Genomic DNA, 14,316 nt, shown 5'->3' with positions numbered 1-14,316 from the left:
ATCTGTTGCGATCCTCATGCGCTGAGCGGAAGTACGTCGATTGAGAGCGACTCCATCGTCGCAAGCGTCATCCACTTGGGAGCGACCTGCAATTGCCGAGGCTAGCCACCACAACAACCACACCCTTCCGCCACCAGCATGTCGCTCGCCGCTCTCGATGGCCTCAAGGTAGGCCCGCTGCCGTTCGAACAGCACTGTCAAAAGGCCCGCAAAGACTGACGCGCATCCAGGCCGCAATCGAGCGCATCATCCTCGACCCGAAGTACCATGACATCCTCACCGTCGTCAAAGGCGCCCGCAATGGAGCAGTCTACGGCGCGAAAGTCCGCTTCCCCCATGCGCTTGTGTATGTAGCGATAACCACCCTAAATCCTTTGGATACCGGCCATTGCTGACTCCTGGTTCATCACAGCATGATCTTCCTCTTCCGCTCGGGAACGTACGTCCACCCTCTCGCCTCCCGCCACGAGACCATTGTCAGCCGCTAACACATACCCCCAACAGATTCCGCCAAAAGGCCGGCCTCGTCTTTCGTGCGACCCGAACCCACGCCCGCAACCTCGCAAAGTTCGCGACGATCTACAAGCTCACAATGTACCTCTTGAAGAACTACGGCCCCACGCCGGGCAAGGAAGGGCCCTACGACGCCTTCTTCGCCGGCCTGCTGGGCGGCTACGTCGTCTTTGGCGGCCGCTCGCCGCGGAGCGGCAAGATCTCGAGCGTCAACCAGCAGATTGTCATCTACGTCTTTGCGCGCGTCGTCCTGGCCCTCGCCCGCCTCGCCGTCACCCCCGGCAAGGGCCTGCCCCTCGTCAGCCGCGAGGACCTCTCGACCAAAATCAGCTACTACGCCTGGCCCGTCTTCGCCAGCACGAGCTGGGCCATGGTCATGTACCTCTTCCGCCAGCACCCGTCCGACCTGCAGCCCAGCTTGCGCAGCAGCATGACGTACATTTACCAGCAGAGCAACGAGTGGGACTCGCTCCGCAACTTCATCTGGCACAACAAATAGACGACGTGCGATGCGGCTTGTGTCTTCGTCTTTGGCGGTGTGTATTATCAGATGACTGGCGTTTGGTGCTTGGATATCGGGGTGGGCTTAGGTTCTACGACAAGGTAAATGGACGACGGTACGCATTCGGGGGAATCTTGATTCCATTTTACAGCTTCATGACATGGCATTATAGACCAGTCTGTTGACCATATACAACGACAAATTTGACTACAAGTATTCCCGAGATCACGAATCAATAGGCGTTAAGCATGCCTAGGTTCTTTTGTTCCCAGGATCGATGGTTTTGTTGAGGGACTGCATGCCACCCGGCTCATGTTGTGACGGTTCCATGGGCTGCGCACCGGTGACCCAAGCTTTAAACCTTCCCACTGCCTGCTACTTAAACATCATGCGTACTTAAGTAGCGACCTTTGGATACCGATTCGCCCACGACCTTATCAGTGTGACCTGCGGCGTTGAGAGTCTCTACGTTCTTTTTCTGCTTGCACGCCGGCGCACTACACGCAGCACGCGCATTGGGTTCCGCCGCACACTCCTTTTTCACGACTGACATACTTATTCTCGTACATCGGACGGCACCCGATTCCTCCATACGTAACACCGCGAGACTATCAACAGCATGGAAACTCTAAGCAGGCTCGGCATAAGATAGCGAGCATCGACTGCGATGAATACCAACCAGCCGCTCCATGCCCATCACGGGGATGGACACACCGGGCGTGCTGAGGGTGGATTGAAGGGAGACGAGCTTCCCTTTTAGGTCGTTGTGGAAGCCGGACTTGACAATGGAGAAGTGGATGTGGCCACTACTGTTCTCCGGCCGCCCCTGCTGCTGTAGTCGACCAGGCGGAGTATGGCTTTCGGAATAAGACGAGGATCTTCTGTTATGGTGGGCGCTGTTGATGAAGAAGCCGTTGTTGCGTTGTTGCCGTGGTGTAAGGAGCCAAATGGGGAGAGGGGACAAAGGCTGTGGTCACAGCGATTTGGAATCTGGGCATCATAACTTCTAATGGAAGTCCAGGAGTCAAGAAGGGAGCGAACTACCTCGTGAAAGGCATTGCTTCTCAAGTATACCAGTCACCCATTGCGGATTTCTTGACCATCTGCGCAATAAGCATATGGAAGGGCTTGACCTTACCCCCGGAACATGAAATTTGGGAATGAAGCCGTCGTGAGATTGATCCCCTGCGTAATCGGGGTTGGCAGATGCGGGTTGCGTCAGGCAGCATGAACCCCATTTACGTCCCCTTGCAGGACTCATGGATCGCAGTCGGCAGCGATCGTGGCGCACATGGCTTGATAGATCCCTCCCCGTCCGTTAGGAGATAACGAGCGCCACATCGGGCTAATCGCCGACGACAGAGACCCCAGATCCCGGGCCGGCAGCGGTGAAGGGATTCTGGAATCGAAAAAAGAGCCCGTGGCAGGGATTCCACTTACGAATCAAGCCGAATAGTCAGCCCATCGCTAACGCGCTTGGTCTTGTGTGCAGAAACCTGCAAAGAACCCTGGCAACGTCTAGAGCTATCGTCTGGGCCGGCTACGCAGTAGTAGTCTGACACGGCACCTCCAGTCCATTTATCGGCGACAAGATTCCTGTTCAGTGCAGCAGCCAGGGGAAGTATACTATGGTACTATTCTGGGCTTGCGGGCCTCCCTCCTTTGCTTTCAGCGTCGTTCTCGGTAACTGCAAACTACACTCACTACAAGCCTCATGTGACAAGAGAGGCTCACCCTTACTTCTTGGTCTTGTTCCCGGCGAAAACCCGGGTTCGGTACGACGACAAAAGGAAAGAGTGGAGATCCCGCCCCTTGAAATGAATCGCCGGGCCGTCACCGCAGCCCTCGTGGCATTTCTCAGCATGTCAGAACTTTCCTCCGACGTTTAAGTTACTGTCCCTGAGCGCCACCACCAAACCCTCAAAACTCAATGGGACGGATGGGGGGCAAAAACGGGCATCCATCATTGGACCCCGGGACCTTGTTGTCTCCAACGTCATTCCCGTTTCCCCCTTTGCAGGACAGAGGAGCCCCCACTCACCTCTACCCACGGCCCCGTCTCGTTGCCTCGCGGTTTCTAGTGTGGTGTACTGAGCATCGTACTATCGGATTTCTAAGCAACGCAGAAAAGTTCGTCTGCCGACGTGGCTGCTTGGAGGCCCGGGCTCTCAACCCGCTTTTGGCAATCTCGGGCCTCAGTCCGCCACCTTGATTCGCTGTGTCAAGGTGCTCTCCAGTTAACGGCCTTTGCCCAGAAAGGCACCGCTGCGGAGCCTCGGTTTCGACAGACCCTAGTGACTCTGTCGTTTGTTCGAGAACTTTTCTTTGGCCGGGAATCCGCAAGTAGCGCTTGGTCTACCGCGTGGCTGCTACCGCCCTGATCCGTGGAGCACGACAGCGAATCCGGCTTCGGTTTCACCGCTCGGAGGGTGAGAAGACGTGGGCTTTTGCTGAGAAATGGACGGCAGGGCGAGAGGACCCGCTCTCCGAGTTGTCGCCGTAGACGACGGAAGGGACTCCATTTCTAAGCCGTCCAGGAGGGAAAAGTCTTCACCTCGTGGAACAGCAAACTCATGCGGGCAGATCAAACTGTGGGGGCTTGCCGAGGGCCTCTGAGGTTCCTGGTGGGACTCTCCAGATGATTCCACGACGATGCCTGCGGTGGGCTCTTGTTCGACTTATACCAAATCGTGAGGATACAAATACTCTCGAGATGCCCGCTTCAAATGAGGAATTGCTTCCACTTAGACACAACATTCTCTACATATAAACCACTGAGATACCATTGCTCATACATTTCGTTCCGTTCCTGTAATACTGTTCTAGATACCCCTCAACTTTATACGCAAACTCGTCTCCAAACACTCACAATGGCCGCCGAGAACACCAAGCTCTTCCAGCCTCTCAAGGCCGGCAAGATGGACCTCGCCCACCGCGTCGTCATGGCCCCCCTCACCCGTTACCGCGCCGACGATGACAGCGTGCCCCTGCCTATCGTCTCCCAGTACTACGCCGACCGCGCCTCGACCCCGGGCACCCTCATCATCACCGAGGCCACCGCCATCTCCCCGGCTGACGTCGGCGACCTCGACCTCCCCGACTTCTCCACCCCGGCCCAGATTGCCGCCTGGAAGAACGTCTTTGACGCCATCCACGCAAAGGGCAGCTACGTCTTCCAGCAGCTCTGGTCCCTCGGCCGCGCTGCCGACCCGTCCTTCGTCAAGGGCCGCGGCTACAAGTACTGCTCTTCTTCCGATGTGCAGATGACCGGCCGCCCCTGCCCGCCTGAGGCCCTCACCGAGGAGGAGATCTGGGAGAAGATTAACAACTGGCGCGTTGCCGCGCGCAATGTCGTCGCCGCCGGAGGTGACGGTATCGAGATCCACGGGGCCCACGGCTACCTCGTCGACCAGTTCACCCGCGACTCGGTCAACAAGCGCACCGACAAGTGGGGCGGATCCGTCGAGAACCGCGCGCGCTTCCTTCTCGAGATCATCAAGGCCGTCGTCGACGAGATTGGCGCCGAGCGCGTCGCTCTGCGCCTGAGCCCCTTCGCCACCTTCCAGGAGTCCTACTCCTCCGACACCTGGGAGCAGACGAGCTACATCGTCCGCGAGATCAAGAAGGCCGGCTACAAGCTCGCCTACCTGTCTCTCGTCGAGGCCGTCGGCAACCCCGTCAACCTGGGCATCGTCCCCCGCCAGCCCACCGACGACGTCCAGCCCTTCGCCAAGGACCGCCCTCAGACCCTGGACTTCATCCTCGAGGAGTGGGACAACCTCTCCCCCGTCGTCGTTGCCGGCGGCTACCTCGGTGACAGCGCGCGCTGGGCTGTTGACGAGCGCTACGCCAAGTGGGACGTCGCCGTCGCCTTTGGCCGCTACTTCATCTCCAACCCGGACCTCGTCTTCCGCGTCAAGAACGGCATCCCCTTCACCCCCTACGACCGCACCACCTTCTACAAGAAGAAGAGCAACGACGGCTACAACACGTACGAGTTCAGCGAGGAGTACGTCAAGGCTCACGGTGCCAACGGTTCCGCTTAGAGAAGCACTGGAAAGAAGGTGGTGGTGGGATAATGGAAGAAAGCATGGGACATTTCTGCATAGCAATGGAGTTTGGGTATATTATGATAGATCTATGAGGGTCATATAGACATGCGTAAATACATTTTCTTTGTCTCTAACCCTGAAAGTTGTATGGCGCCAGGGTTGCGAGGCAAATTGATACGGACGCTTTAAAGATCATTTTGCATTTCCAGTGAGTTTCTTTGAGATGAAAAGACGAAATGTTGGCTATTCACTATGATATGGTGCAATGACACCGGGACGAGCATTCGTTTGAAGGGCAAAATTGTGCATGCGTACTGATATCGAAAGGAGTATCGAGGTGAAAAGTGAGCCACAAATAGGCTGCCATCACATTCTGGCGGTCCTTGAGCTTTTCATTAGTCCAGCCTTCGAGTCGTTACAGGATGTTCCCGAATACACTTTTCAATGCCTTTCACAACCCATTCTGTACTCTTTCAATCATGTTCGCTGTTTGATAGATCGATCCCGACTACTTCCAATATGTGCGCAAAATGAGCTCAGACAAGTCAGGAGTCATTCCTTAGTCTAAACTGGGCCTGCTCAAGCTCAAATACTGACCGCAACTTGATCTTCGAAGGAATCATTTTGCGACATATCAGTGTTACTGCCTTGAGTATGTGGGAGACAGATGATTAAGGATACCTAGTGATCCCAGCTCAATCAATGCCTCCGTGATACTTTTTACTCTTGTCTCGCGATGACTTGCACAGACAAGAAACAGTACTATCGGCGTCTATGAATTCTTTTTAGGTGAACTCTCAGCATGTGGTGTCCTAGAGACACCACAGGGCCAGTCGGCTGATGAGCGGTATATTCCCTGAGACCCTAGGTTGACATACAGACTTTAATACAAGATACGGGGACCATATCAGCTCAGGATCTCACTTGTTTACGCCTCGAACTCTACCGATAGCCAAGGGTTCTCAAAAACCAACGGTTAAACCATTAGAGGAGCGGCCGCCTCAACTAAGAAATAGAAAGGCTGATAGGCATCATGCCTTTGTTGAGCCTACACAAGAGCCGAGTGAGTACTGAACGAACGAAGGGCCCCACGTTTTGTCGCCTTTCTTCCACAAGTTCGATGCGCATCATGCTCGTCTATTTTCTCTCCGAACCAAGACTTTGTTGTTGAGGCTGTGATGGTATGCTTCTTTGCGACTAGTCTGGCTGAAATAAGACACTTGTTGCCAATACAAGGTCACTAGTCTTGGCACAACCAGAAATCGCCAAGAGGGGTCCAAAGGCTGACCAGCTCAGGATCCCATTTGGTAGTCAATCTTAGGACGTTGGAAATGAATGACAAAACAAGGCTTGGAGACGAGGTCGACTCTGCCTAATATGCAAGATGCTACTTGTGAAGAACATGTGAATAGACCTAGAAGTAGCACAGGACCTTGCCACAATGAAACCTGGGCCATTGTACCGAGCTAGAGCCACCAAGAACTCTGACTTTGCCAGCTGGGCGAGGAGGATCGAAGTGAGCAGTCTCCTGTATCAACCCACCACTGCATGAGAAATGACACCAATCAATCAGTATGTCTCAGGAACAAACAGCTGGAGTCACCGAATTTACTGGATTTCAATGGGTTGCATTGTCTAGGCACAAATGGGAATATTGTTTCATCTACCTAGGTTCAAGTTGATGTTGTCAATCTAAGGCATCCACCCAGCCCCTTTTCTTGTTTGCCATAACTCCAGACGCCAATAACGATGCAGTACCCTTATTAGAGAGCACTCTAGACACCTCTTATCGTGGCTTAAACAAGCAAAACACCGTTCACACAACCATCGTTCTCGGCTAAAGAAAGTTAGCGGAAATGTCCATTTCAGGTTACCAATGGGCTTTTCGTACGGTTATTCGTGATTTGACAGTAACGTCCCCATACAACCTTTCCAGCGGTTGTCGTAAGACCCAACTCGCTGACATTGACCTCGATAATGGTACCCTTGGTCTGCGGCGAAAGTGTGAGTAAAGTACCCAAGTGTTCAAGGGTTACCGTTTCAACGTACCAAAACTCCCAGGTTGGTATACAACGGGTTCTGAGGGTTCTTCTTTACGCCGATAATGGGCAGCTTGACCGTGACTCCAAGCTCGGGATGCGTAACGTGAGCATGCTTGTATCTCAGTCCCATTGGGCGAATGAAGCTATGTTAAGAGGCACCATTAGCAATGAGCCTTAATGGCAGAGGAGGAGCGCAACGTACCGCTCGTGTTTCGGGTCTCTTCTTGTGAAATTGGGTCCGACGAAAGTGGGCTTGGTGATCTGAACCAAAAGTTAGCAAGAGCTTCTCTGCAGGTTTCCAAACCAGTAGTAACTGTACCATGCGCTTCCACGACTTCTTGTGTGTCTTCTTGCCGGTGGAGATGACCTTGAACATCTCCTCCTCACTGATACCCTTAACCTTGGGCAGAGGCACAGCAAACTACCACACCGTCAGCAATTGCCCAATAGCATTCCAACACACGGAATCCCATACTCTTGCCGCCTTCTCAGCACGCTTGTTCTTGATTTGCGACGAGATCGCCTTGGCGTTGTTCGGGTTGCTACGGTCAAGCAGGTAGGCAGGCATGGGCTCGCTGGGCTCCTTCTCGTCGTTCGTCTTGATGTTGCGCTCTTCGTGGGCCTTGATCTGCTTGCGCATCTGGATCTTCTCGTTGTGGCGCTTCTTCGCGTGAAGCTTGGCCCGGAGGCCGCGCAGGTTCTGCGCATCCTTGGAGGCCTTGTGACCCTCACGCGCCTCCTTCTTGCGAGCTCTCTCTTCGTGGTCCAGGCGTCTTCCGTGGAGCTTCCTCCATCTCTCCATATACTCGTTCTGGGGCTATGAGAATTGTCAGATATTATGTCATTCGAAATAAATACGCATTTGGCGTATTCCAGAGCCAGGCGGGCGTACCATCTTGGCTGATTTGCGCTCGTAGCGACTCTCCTATTATTAAGTGTTGAAGGAGCGTTACTGGTTATTGACGAGGCTTCAGGGGTTCGTCAGGTCGTCTTTCGTTGTCGGCGACGAAGGTGTTGAGACTCGTCAAAGGTGGTAGTTGTCGACGAAGCTACAGTGTACGGAGGTTCGTCAAAAGTGGCGGGTCAAAAAAAGTTCCCATCACTATCGATACTGACAAGAGTGGAGTAGAGGGACCCTCCAAAAATTCCCTGCGCGCGGACCCTCCCTGCTTGGCCGATCTGGAATAATAGTTTATCCGCCATCTAACCAGGAGAATGGGCTGCAGTCTATCCGAACTTTTTTGAAGCTTCAATGTTCCGACCTGGTGCTTGCTCGCGTGGAAAGCCAGAGAGAAGCCAATAACGACGGAACGAGGAGAAAAGCAATTGGACCACGGCTACACAACGCGAACCTCAGGTCCAATTGTTGTCTTTGCATCGCGAGCGATATACTATCAACCTCCGAACATGAGTCGATCGCTGCTGCGCTCCGTTCTGGAGCTCAGGACACCAATCACCCGCCTCCCGCCGACCTTCCTTCTCCCGATCCACGCCCGGCGGTTCAACTCTACGGCGCCAATCATCGAGCCCGCTGCCCACGATGCGCCGCCCGTCGCCCCCTCAGACGCCGCAACGAAGCCCTCAATAGCACAGCAGGCCCAGGCCGCTGCTGCGAAGACCGCGACGCCGTCCTCGACGACCCCGATCGCCGAATCTGTGCAGGCCGTCCTTCCCTTCCTGGCTGCCCAGCCCAACCACTATATCACCTTCCACATCCATGGACGCCCTTACCTTGTCCAGCCCGGCGACAGCGTACGTCTGCCCTTCAAGATGCCTGGCGTTGTACCCGGCGACGTCCTCCGCCTGAACCGTGCCTCCGTCATTGGCAGCAGAGATTACACTCTCAAGGGCGCGCCTTTCATCGACGAGCGTGTGTTCGAGTGCCGCGCAGTCGTGACAGGCACCGAGAGCGAGCCTATGCGGCTTAAGACAAAGACAAAGAGGAGGCAGAGGAGGGTGAAGACGGTCAAGAGCAAGCACCGCTTCACGACACTGACTATCAGCGAGCTGAAGATCAACGGCCCTGAGGAGATTGAGGCTTGAGTCGATCATGCTGGTTGGGGCCATTCAGGATTGTTCGAGTATGAAAGAGGTGTACAAAGTCATGGAATCAAACGATCTCTTGTACCAGTGTCGTCCCCCAATCGGGGCTGTATAATAGGCAAACACAAAACACTTTAACGCTGTGCAATGGTTCGGGCGTTGTGTAGTCGCTGAAAATGTTTGAGGCCGAATGGCTCAAGTTAAAATTGAATTAGACGCCGTGTCTATGCCAGCGTCTCCAAAATCGTGCGCAGCCGTAACCAAAGGTCGAGGCCTTGGAAGTGATATTCAAAGCATGCGAAGAAAAGAAAAGAAGAAAAAACAAAACAGAAAGGCTGCACCAAGCAGCTGAACAAGAAGCAAGACCAACCCGTCCAAGGAACTCCAAGCTATGAATATTGCCCATGATCATTAAACCAAGGTGAGGTTGCCGTTGACGCCCTTTCCTACAGCTTTCCAACATCCAACGCCTGTTTTCATCATCTGTTCGAATTCGTTGCTTTCTTTACACTCGACCAATAGGCTGATGGCCAGACCGACATGGCCTCAGTCTCGGTCGGCATGCGTTCCCGACATCTTGTAATGACGCTTTGGATGATTCTACCAAGAAGCTCTTCGTCCACCGGGAGTGCCTTCTCGCTCATCTCATTAGGATAGAGGAAAGGATCGGTCTCATGGAGGAGTTCCTCGCATGTTGGTCGCATGTGAACCTCACGGTTCAAGCACCGCCTCATGGTTCGCACGAGAGAGGGGGGCACTGGGACGCCGCCCATGCCTCTAGAGGGAAACTCAATGTTGTGGTCCCAGTTAATAATGGCTTGGCACCGAGCCATCTGGTTGGCAATGTGGCCAAAAGGAGGAATGCCGTATACAAGTTGATAGAGAATGCAGCCCAAAGACCACACGTCGCTTGGTTTTCCAACTTTCATCAGCTTGGGCCTCCCGGGAACGCGGCCGCCTCGAGGTGCGTTGGAGTCCATGAGCGACTCAGGAGACATATAATTCGGTGTGCCAATTTGCGTTTCGCGGTGAACGTTTACTGTCTCATCTGTTTGAATAGCGTTGGCAATGCCAAAGTCGATTAGTTTCAAGCGACCCTTGACAAGGACAAAGTTGGCCGGTTTAAGGTCGGAGTGGACAATCTCGGACTGGTGGACGGATTGAAGGCACTCGAGCATTTCTTTCCAGTAGAAGCGGACAAAGACGGGGTCGAACTTGGCTGACTCAGGGTTTTGTCGACTTCTAAGGAGAGTGTTAAGATCCAACTCGCCCATCTCCATGAGCTAGGAAAATGTTAGCTTTGCTCTGAGTTCTGGGAACAAACTACTTACCAAAGTAAGCATCTTCTTTTCGTTGTTCATTTCGTAGTCAAAAAGGTTGATGACCCGATCATTGCCCGTCAGCTTGCCTAGCAGGTCGATTTCGCCTCGGAACCCCCTGACAGTCGATTCATCGGCGTTCTCCAGGGACACCCTCTTCAGGGCAAACATCGCTCCGTTTTCGGCAGTGACGCGGTAGACCTTAGCGCTACCACCTCGGCCTAGACAATCCAGCCTCGTGTAAGACTTTCCATTGACACGAAGAATGTTTCGCCTCTGCTTTCCCTGCGATGTTGTGGCTGCCCCAGCCGAGGTGGTTGCAGCATCGAGAACCGACATCTTTGGTGGAGGAGGCGGCGCAGGCCTGCGTGGAGTGTTGTTTGCCAGCGAGGACAATGGTTTTCGTTCGGGAGACGCAGCAGACCTATGATGTGCAGCATCAGTGTGGATGGGGCGCTTGGAAGCCTTTTCGATGTCCCTTTCAGAGATTATGCTGACGGCAGGCTTGGAGTTTCTCAAGACAGAGTGTATCTCGTTCTCCTGGTCATGCGAAGATGGCACCTGAGGGCGTGGCACAGGTAGCTTATAGTGAATCTCTTCTGGGTCGTCCATCTCCTTGGGAGATGGACCCGCGACGCGTGGTACAGGCCCGGCATCGTATGCTGCCCTTCGATGACTTGCTCTCCCGGAATCGCCGAGCGCTACCGGGCTGCCTGACGAAATTTGCCCGCCATTGCCATAAAAGGATGACGCGAGGTCGTTCTCCATGTCTTGGCCCTGACCGTCATGATACTGACTTGAGAGTAACCCTTCGCCATCGCCATTCGCCTCTGCTTCTTCTTCGCTTTGCCTCCTGCGGCCACGTCGAGCAGGTCCACTCAGAAAGCTTCCAGGAATTTTGCCGACTCGCTTGACGCGCATCGAGCCTTGTAAGGCTAGGTTGTCCTCAGGCTTGATATTTCTTCCCACATTGGTGTGGCGGGATACGCTACCGGGATTGGTGCCAGAAGCATTGCGTGCTGCAGTCACTGGCTCTTCAGGGTAGTCCTGCTCCAGTTGGGATCCTGAGCGTCTGGAATGGCTCGATGAGTTGGTAAGGCGACTCCTGTTGCCGGATGAGCCCGCGGCAATGCGGACGACGCGTACTCCCTGGGCAGGTGTATTGACATCCTTGGGTGGTTCTTGTCTCTCATCCGAGGACTGGTCCCGGCTTTCTGGCCGATTTCTCGATTGAGGGCGTTGGTTGGTAGATCGCGACAGCGAGGTAGACCTTCTCTTGGTGGGGCGCATCTGGCTTAGGCTTTTGGGCGTGGTGCTCAGCCTGACAACTCGTTTTCGCACAGGACTGTTCTCCCTGCTTCGCAATGGCGACGTGTGCTTTGTAGACCTGGTATCATACGCTTGTGCACTCCCAGATCGAAGAGACCTTCTCTCTTCCGTCGCAGAAGTTGTGGACGCGGCGAGATTGCTGGTGCGACGACGTGTTCGCGGCGGTGAAGGAGCGCGTTGGGGTTCGGGTGCACCGCCGTCATTGAGCAATGCCTTCGTGAGAGCGCTGAGCTTCATGGGTACGGGGATTTCGTCGTCAGAGCTGTCGTGCATGGCGTACTGCTGCGAGTCTGACTTCTTTGAAAGCGCGGGCGCGGCGGCGGTTGCGTGCACTGGGTTGGATTCGCTTCGGTTGAGATGGGGCCGCGATGGCAGCCTCCGAAGACCCTGCCTCTGGGAAGGCTTTCGCGAGAGACCGGTTCCGGCGGTGCCCAAAGGCGTGGGCGAGGCAGTCGACATGTCCATTTCGGGCGGTCGGGGTTGGTGATTGTTTTTGCAATTGTGAGCAGCAGGACAAATGGGGCTGAACGGCGCGACCCTCCACGTCTCGGCGACTGAGCACCTTCCGCCGGAAAAAGCGATTGTTATGGTCGACTAAACACTGTTTTACGTGTCGATGGTGCCCATGATCCGAAAGATTGCGAATGGAGAAGAAATTAGTTTATGCGGCGCGTCACTATCATCTTGTATGTTGGAGGGATACGTCGATTCCTTGTCAAGTTGGGAACGCTCCCGTATTTGGGGCTAGCAGGGGTTGGCCAATGAGAAGGTACGACGAGGGGGATTGGTTGTCGGAGCAACGCAAGACTGGACGGGATGAAAGCAAAGCGGCACATTCCTCGCTGGGCGCATTAAATTTTGGGGTTTGCAGTGCTGAAATGCCTGAGGCCGAAGAGTGCCCTCCAGCTAGAGTACTTCCTACACTTATCTTCTCCGATGTGGTCAAAGCTTCTTAACGAGCAAAACGTTTCCCACATAATCCTTTCATGCAGGGGATAATTAAGTGCCCTCGCTCCCTCTGTCGCGAACGAACATGTCGCCCCGCACGGGTGAGAACGTGGGCTGCAAGACCTGCGCATGCAACGCGATACCACAATAGTGGAACTAAAGCATCATAACCCTCACTCAGGGGGCAATATACCAGACAAATCACATAGAATCAAACGAAACGCTTTCAAAGAACCAGCGAGCTTTTTATTTGACCGAACCTAGCAGGTGTTCCTACACAAACGTGTGCCGAAGCCCAACCCAAGAGAGACTTTCCCACGTCAATGACATGCGAAAACGTCGGCCGATTGCTGCGTGACTTCTTCGATGAGACGGGGGCGCGGGGCCTGTCATCAGAGGCGTGAGAAAGGCGCTTAGTCGAAGAGACCGAATCCCATGTCGTCGTCAGACTCCTCCTTGTCTGCAAAGGGGTCAGCAAAACTGTCGAACGGGCATCTACAGGCATGAGAATCATCTTACCCTCCTCCTTGGCAGCCTCCTCGGCGGGGGCGTCACCGCCAGCAGCGGCAGCACCGCCAGCAGCGGGGGCAGCACCGCCAGCGCCACCAGAGGGGACGGAGGCGAGCTTGCCAGAGCCCTCAGAGATGAGCTGTGCAATTGGTCAGCGCGGGTGTCCTTTCGTTCGTGCCGCATCCGGATATCAAAACGAACCTCGTTGATGTCCTTGCCCTCGAGCTCAGAGATGAGCTTGTTCAGGCGCTCGTCATCAGCCTCAATGCCGACGGACTCAAGGACAGCCTTGACGTCCTTGGCAGAGGGGGAGGTGTTGCCACCGAGGCCGAGGAGAAGGTAAGCGGCGAGGTGCTTCATCTTGAATGTGGTTTTTTCTGCGACGGACGAGTGTCAGTCAAGGGCTTTCGGCAATTTTCGCGAAGACGGCAGATGTGTGACAGGCGGTCGGAAGCGAACGTTGTTGTCGAGGAAAATAGACCGAAAGGAATACTCACAGTTTGTCGTAGAGAACACGAGAGGTCAATCAATTTAACCGCGAAGTTGGGCGGAGACTGAATCTTCGAGTCCTGGGAGGATATTTCGCGTGGTTGTTGCGATTCGGAAAGTTTGCGAAAATCGAACTTTTTTTCCATTTTGTGAGCGGAGGGTGCGGAACCTACCCTAGCGACTTGGCCGCTTAGGGCGGGGACGGGCGGTGGCTGGGAACCTCCAGCGAGGATGTCCAGTGTCCGGCCTGACTCCCATGGTACGCACCAGCCACATCTGTTTGCTCAGGTCCCGCCTTGGCCACACTTCAACTCACGAGGCCACCTTCCACCATTGACAGCCACCCTTCTCCAGGTTCCTGCGGGCTTGGTATGCAGGCCAGGTTTCCTTTTGCGCCAGGGTCCAAGCACGGAACCGGGGCCACACCAGCTTCCGAAGAGGCTAACAGATTGGATGCTAGGCCTTGGTGGACGGCGCTGGAAGTACCAGTGATTCCACTCCCCCCCCCAGTCCAACAGATATAAACTTGCCGACTCTAACGCCACTTCTTTTTGTCACCCCGACACCCA

The 14,316-nt window shown here is 54.6% G+C and overlaps 6 protein-coding genes across 6 annotated transcripts; 3 read left to right on the top strand and 3 right to left on the bottom strand.

Moving 5' to 3' along the window:
- Positions 1–138: 138 nt before the first annotated feature.
- On the top strand, positions 139–1,012 carry ColSpa_00334 (peroxisomal membrane protein 4; the record flags this gene model as incomplete). Its single annotated transcript, XM_049266546.1, has 3 exons — positions 139–168; positions 231–346; positions 505–1,012. The coding sequence occupies 3 exons, from the start codon at positions 139–141 to the stop codon at positions 1,010–1,012; spliced, it is 654 nt and encodes a 217-aa protein (XP_049122503.1).
- A 2,873-nt stretch (positions 1,013–3,885) lies between these two features.
- On the top strand, positions 3,886–5,061 carry ColSpa_00333 (chanoclavine-I aldehyde reductase fgaOx3; the record flags this gene model as incomplete). Its single annotated transcript, XM_049266545.1, has 1 exon — positions 3,886–5,061. One exon carries the CDS (start codon positions 3,886–3,888, stop codon positions 5,059–5,061), a length of 1,176 nt encoding a protein of 391 aa, XP_049122502.1.
- A 1,871-nt stretch (positions 5,062–6,932) lies between these two features.
- Positions 6,933–7,911, bottom strand: ColSpa_00332 (ribosome biogenesis protein RLP24; the record flags this gene model as incomplete). The annotated part of the gene is made up of 5 exons (XM_049266544.1): positions 6,933–7,058; positions 7,117–7,252; positions 7,312–7,370; positions 7,429–7,530; positions 7,573–7,911. 5 exons carry the CDS (start codon positions 7,909–7,911, stop codon positions 6,933–6,935), a joined length of 762 nt encoding a protein of 253 aa, XP_049122501.1.
- Positions 7,912–8,516: 605 nt separating this feature from the next.
- ColSpa_00331 (homocitrate dehydratase, mitochondrial) lies at positions 8,517–9,152 on the top strand (the record flags this gene model as incomplete). Its single annotated transcript, XM_049266543.1, has 1 exon — positions 8,517–9,152. One exon carries the CDS (start codon positions 8,517–8,519, stop codon positions 9,150–9,152), a length of 636 nt encoding a protein of 211 aa, XP_049122500.1.
- Positions 9,153–9,631: 479 nt separating this feature from the next.
- On the bottom strand, positions 9,632–12,265 carry ColSpa_00330 (serine/threonine-protein kinase nak1; the record flags this gene model as incomplete). Its single annotated transcript, XM_049266542.1, has 2 exons — positions 9,632–10,435; positions 10,484–12,265. 2 exons carry the CDS (start codon positions 12,263–12,265, stop codon positions 9,632–9,634), a joined length of 2,586 nt encoding a protein of 861 aa, XP_049122499.1.
- An 896-nt stretch (positions 12,266–13,161) lies between these two features.
- Positions 13,162–13,618, bottom strand: ColSpa_00329 (60S acidic ribosomal protein P2; the record flags this gene model as incomplete). The annotated part of the gene is made up of 3 exons (XM_049266541.1): positions 13,162–13,208; positions 13,268–13,397; positions 13,460–13,618. The coding sequence occupies 3 exons, from the start codon at positions 13,616–13,618 to the stop codon at positions 13,162–13,164; spliced, it is 336 nt and encodes a 111-aa protein (XP_049122498.1).
- Positions 13,619–14,316: the final 698 nt, after the last annotated feature.

The sequence above is a fragment of the Colletotrichum spaethianum genome (assembly GCF_022836535.1).
Source record: "Colletotrichum spaethianum MAFF 239500 DNA, contig01, whole genome shotgun sequence".
In the NCBI taxonomy this organism is placed as follows: Eukaryota; Fungi; Ascomycota; class Sordariomycetes; order Glomerellales; family Glomerellaceae; genus Colletotrichum; species Colletotrichum spaethianum.
The sequence above is the reverse complement of the archived record's forward strand: the minus strand, read 5'-3'. Positions and strand labels throughout refer to the sequence as shown.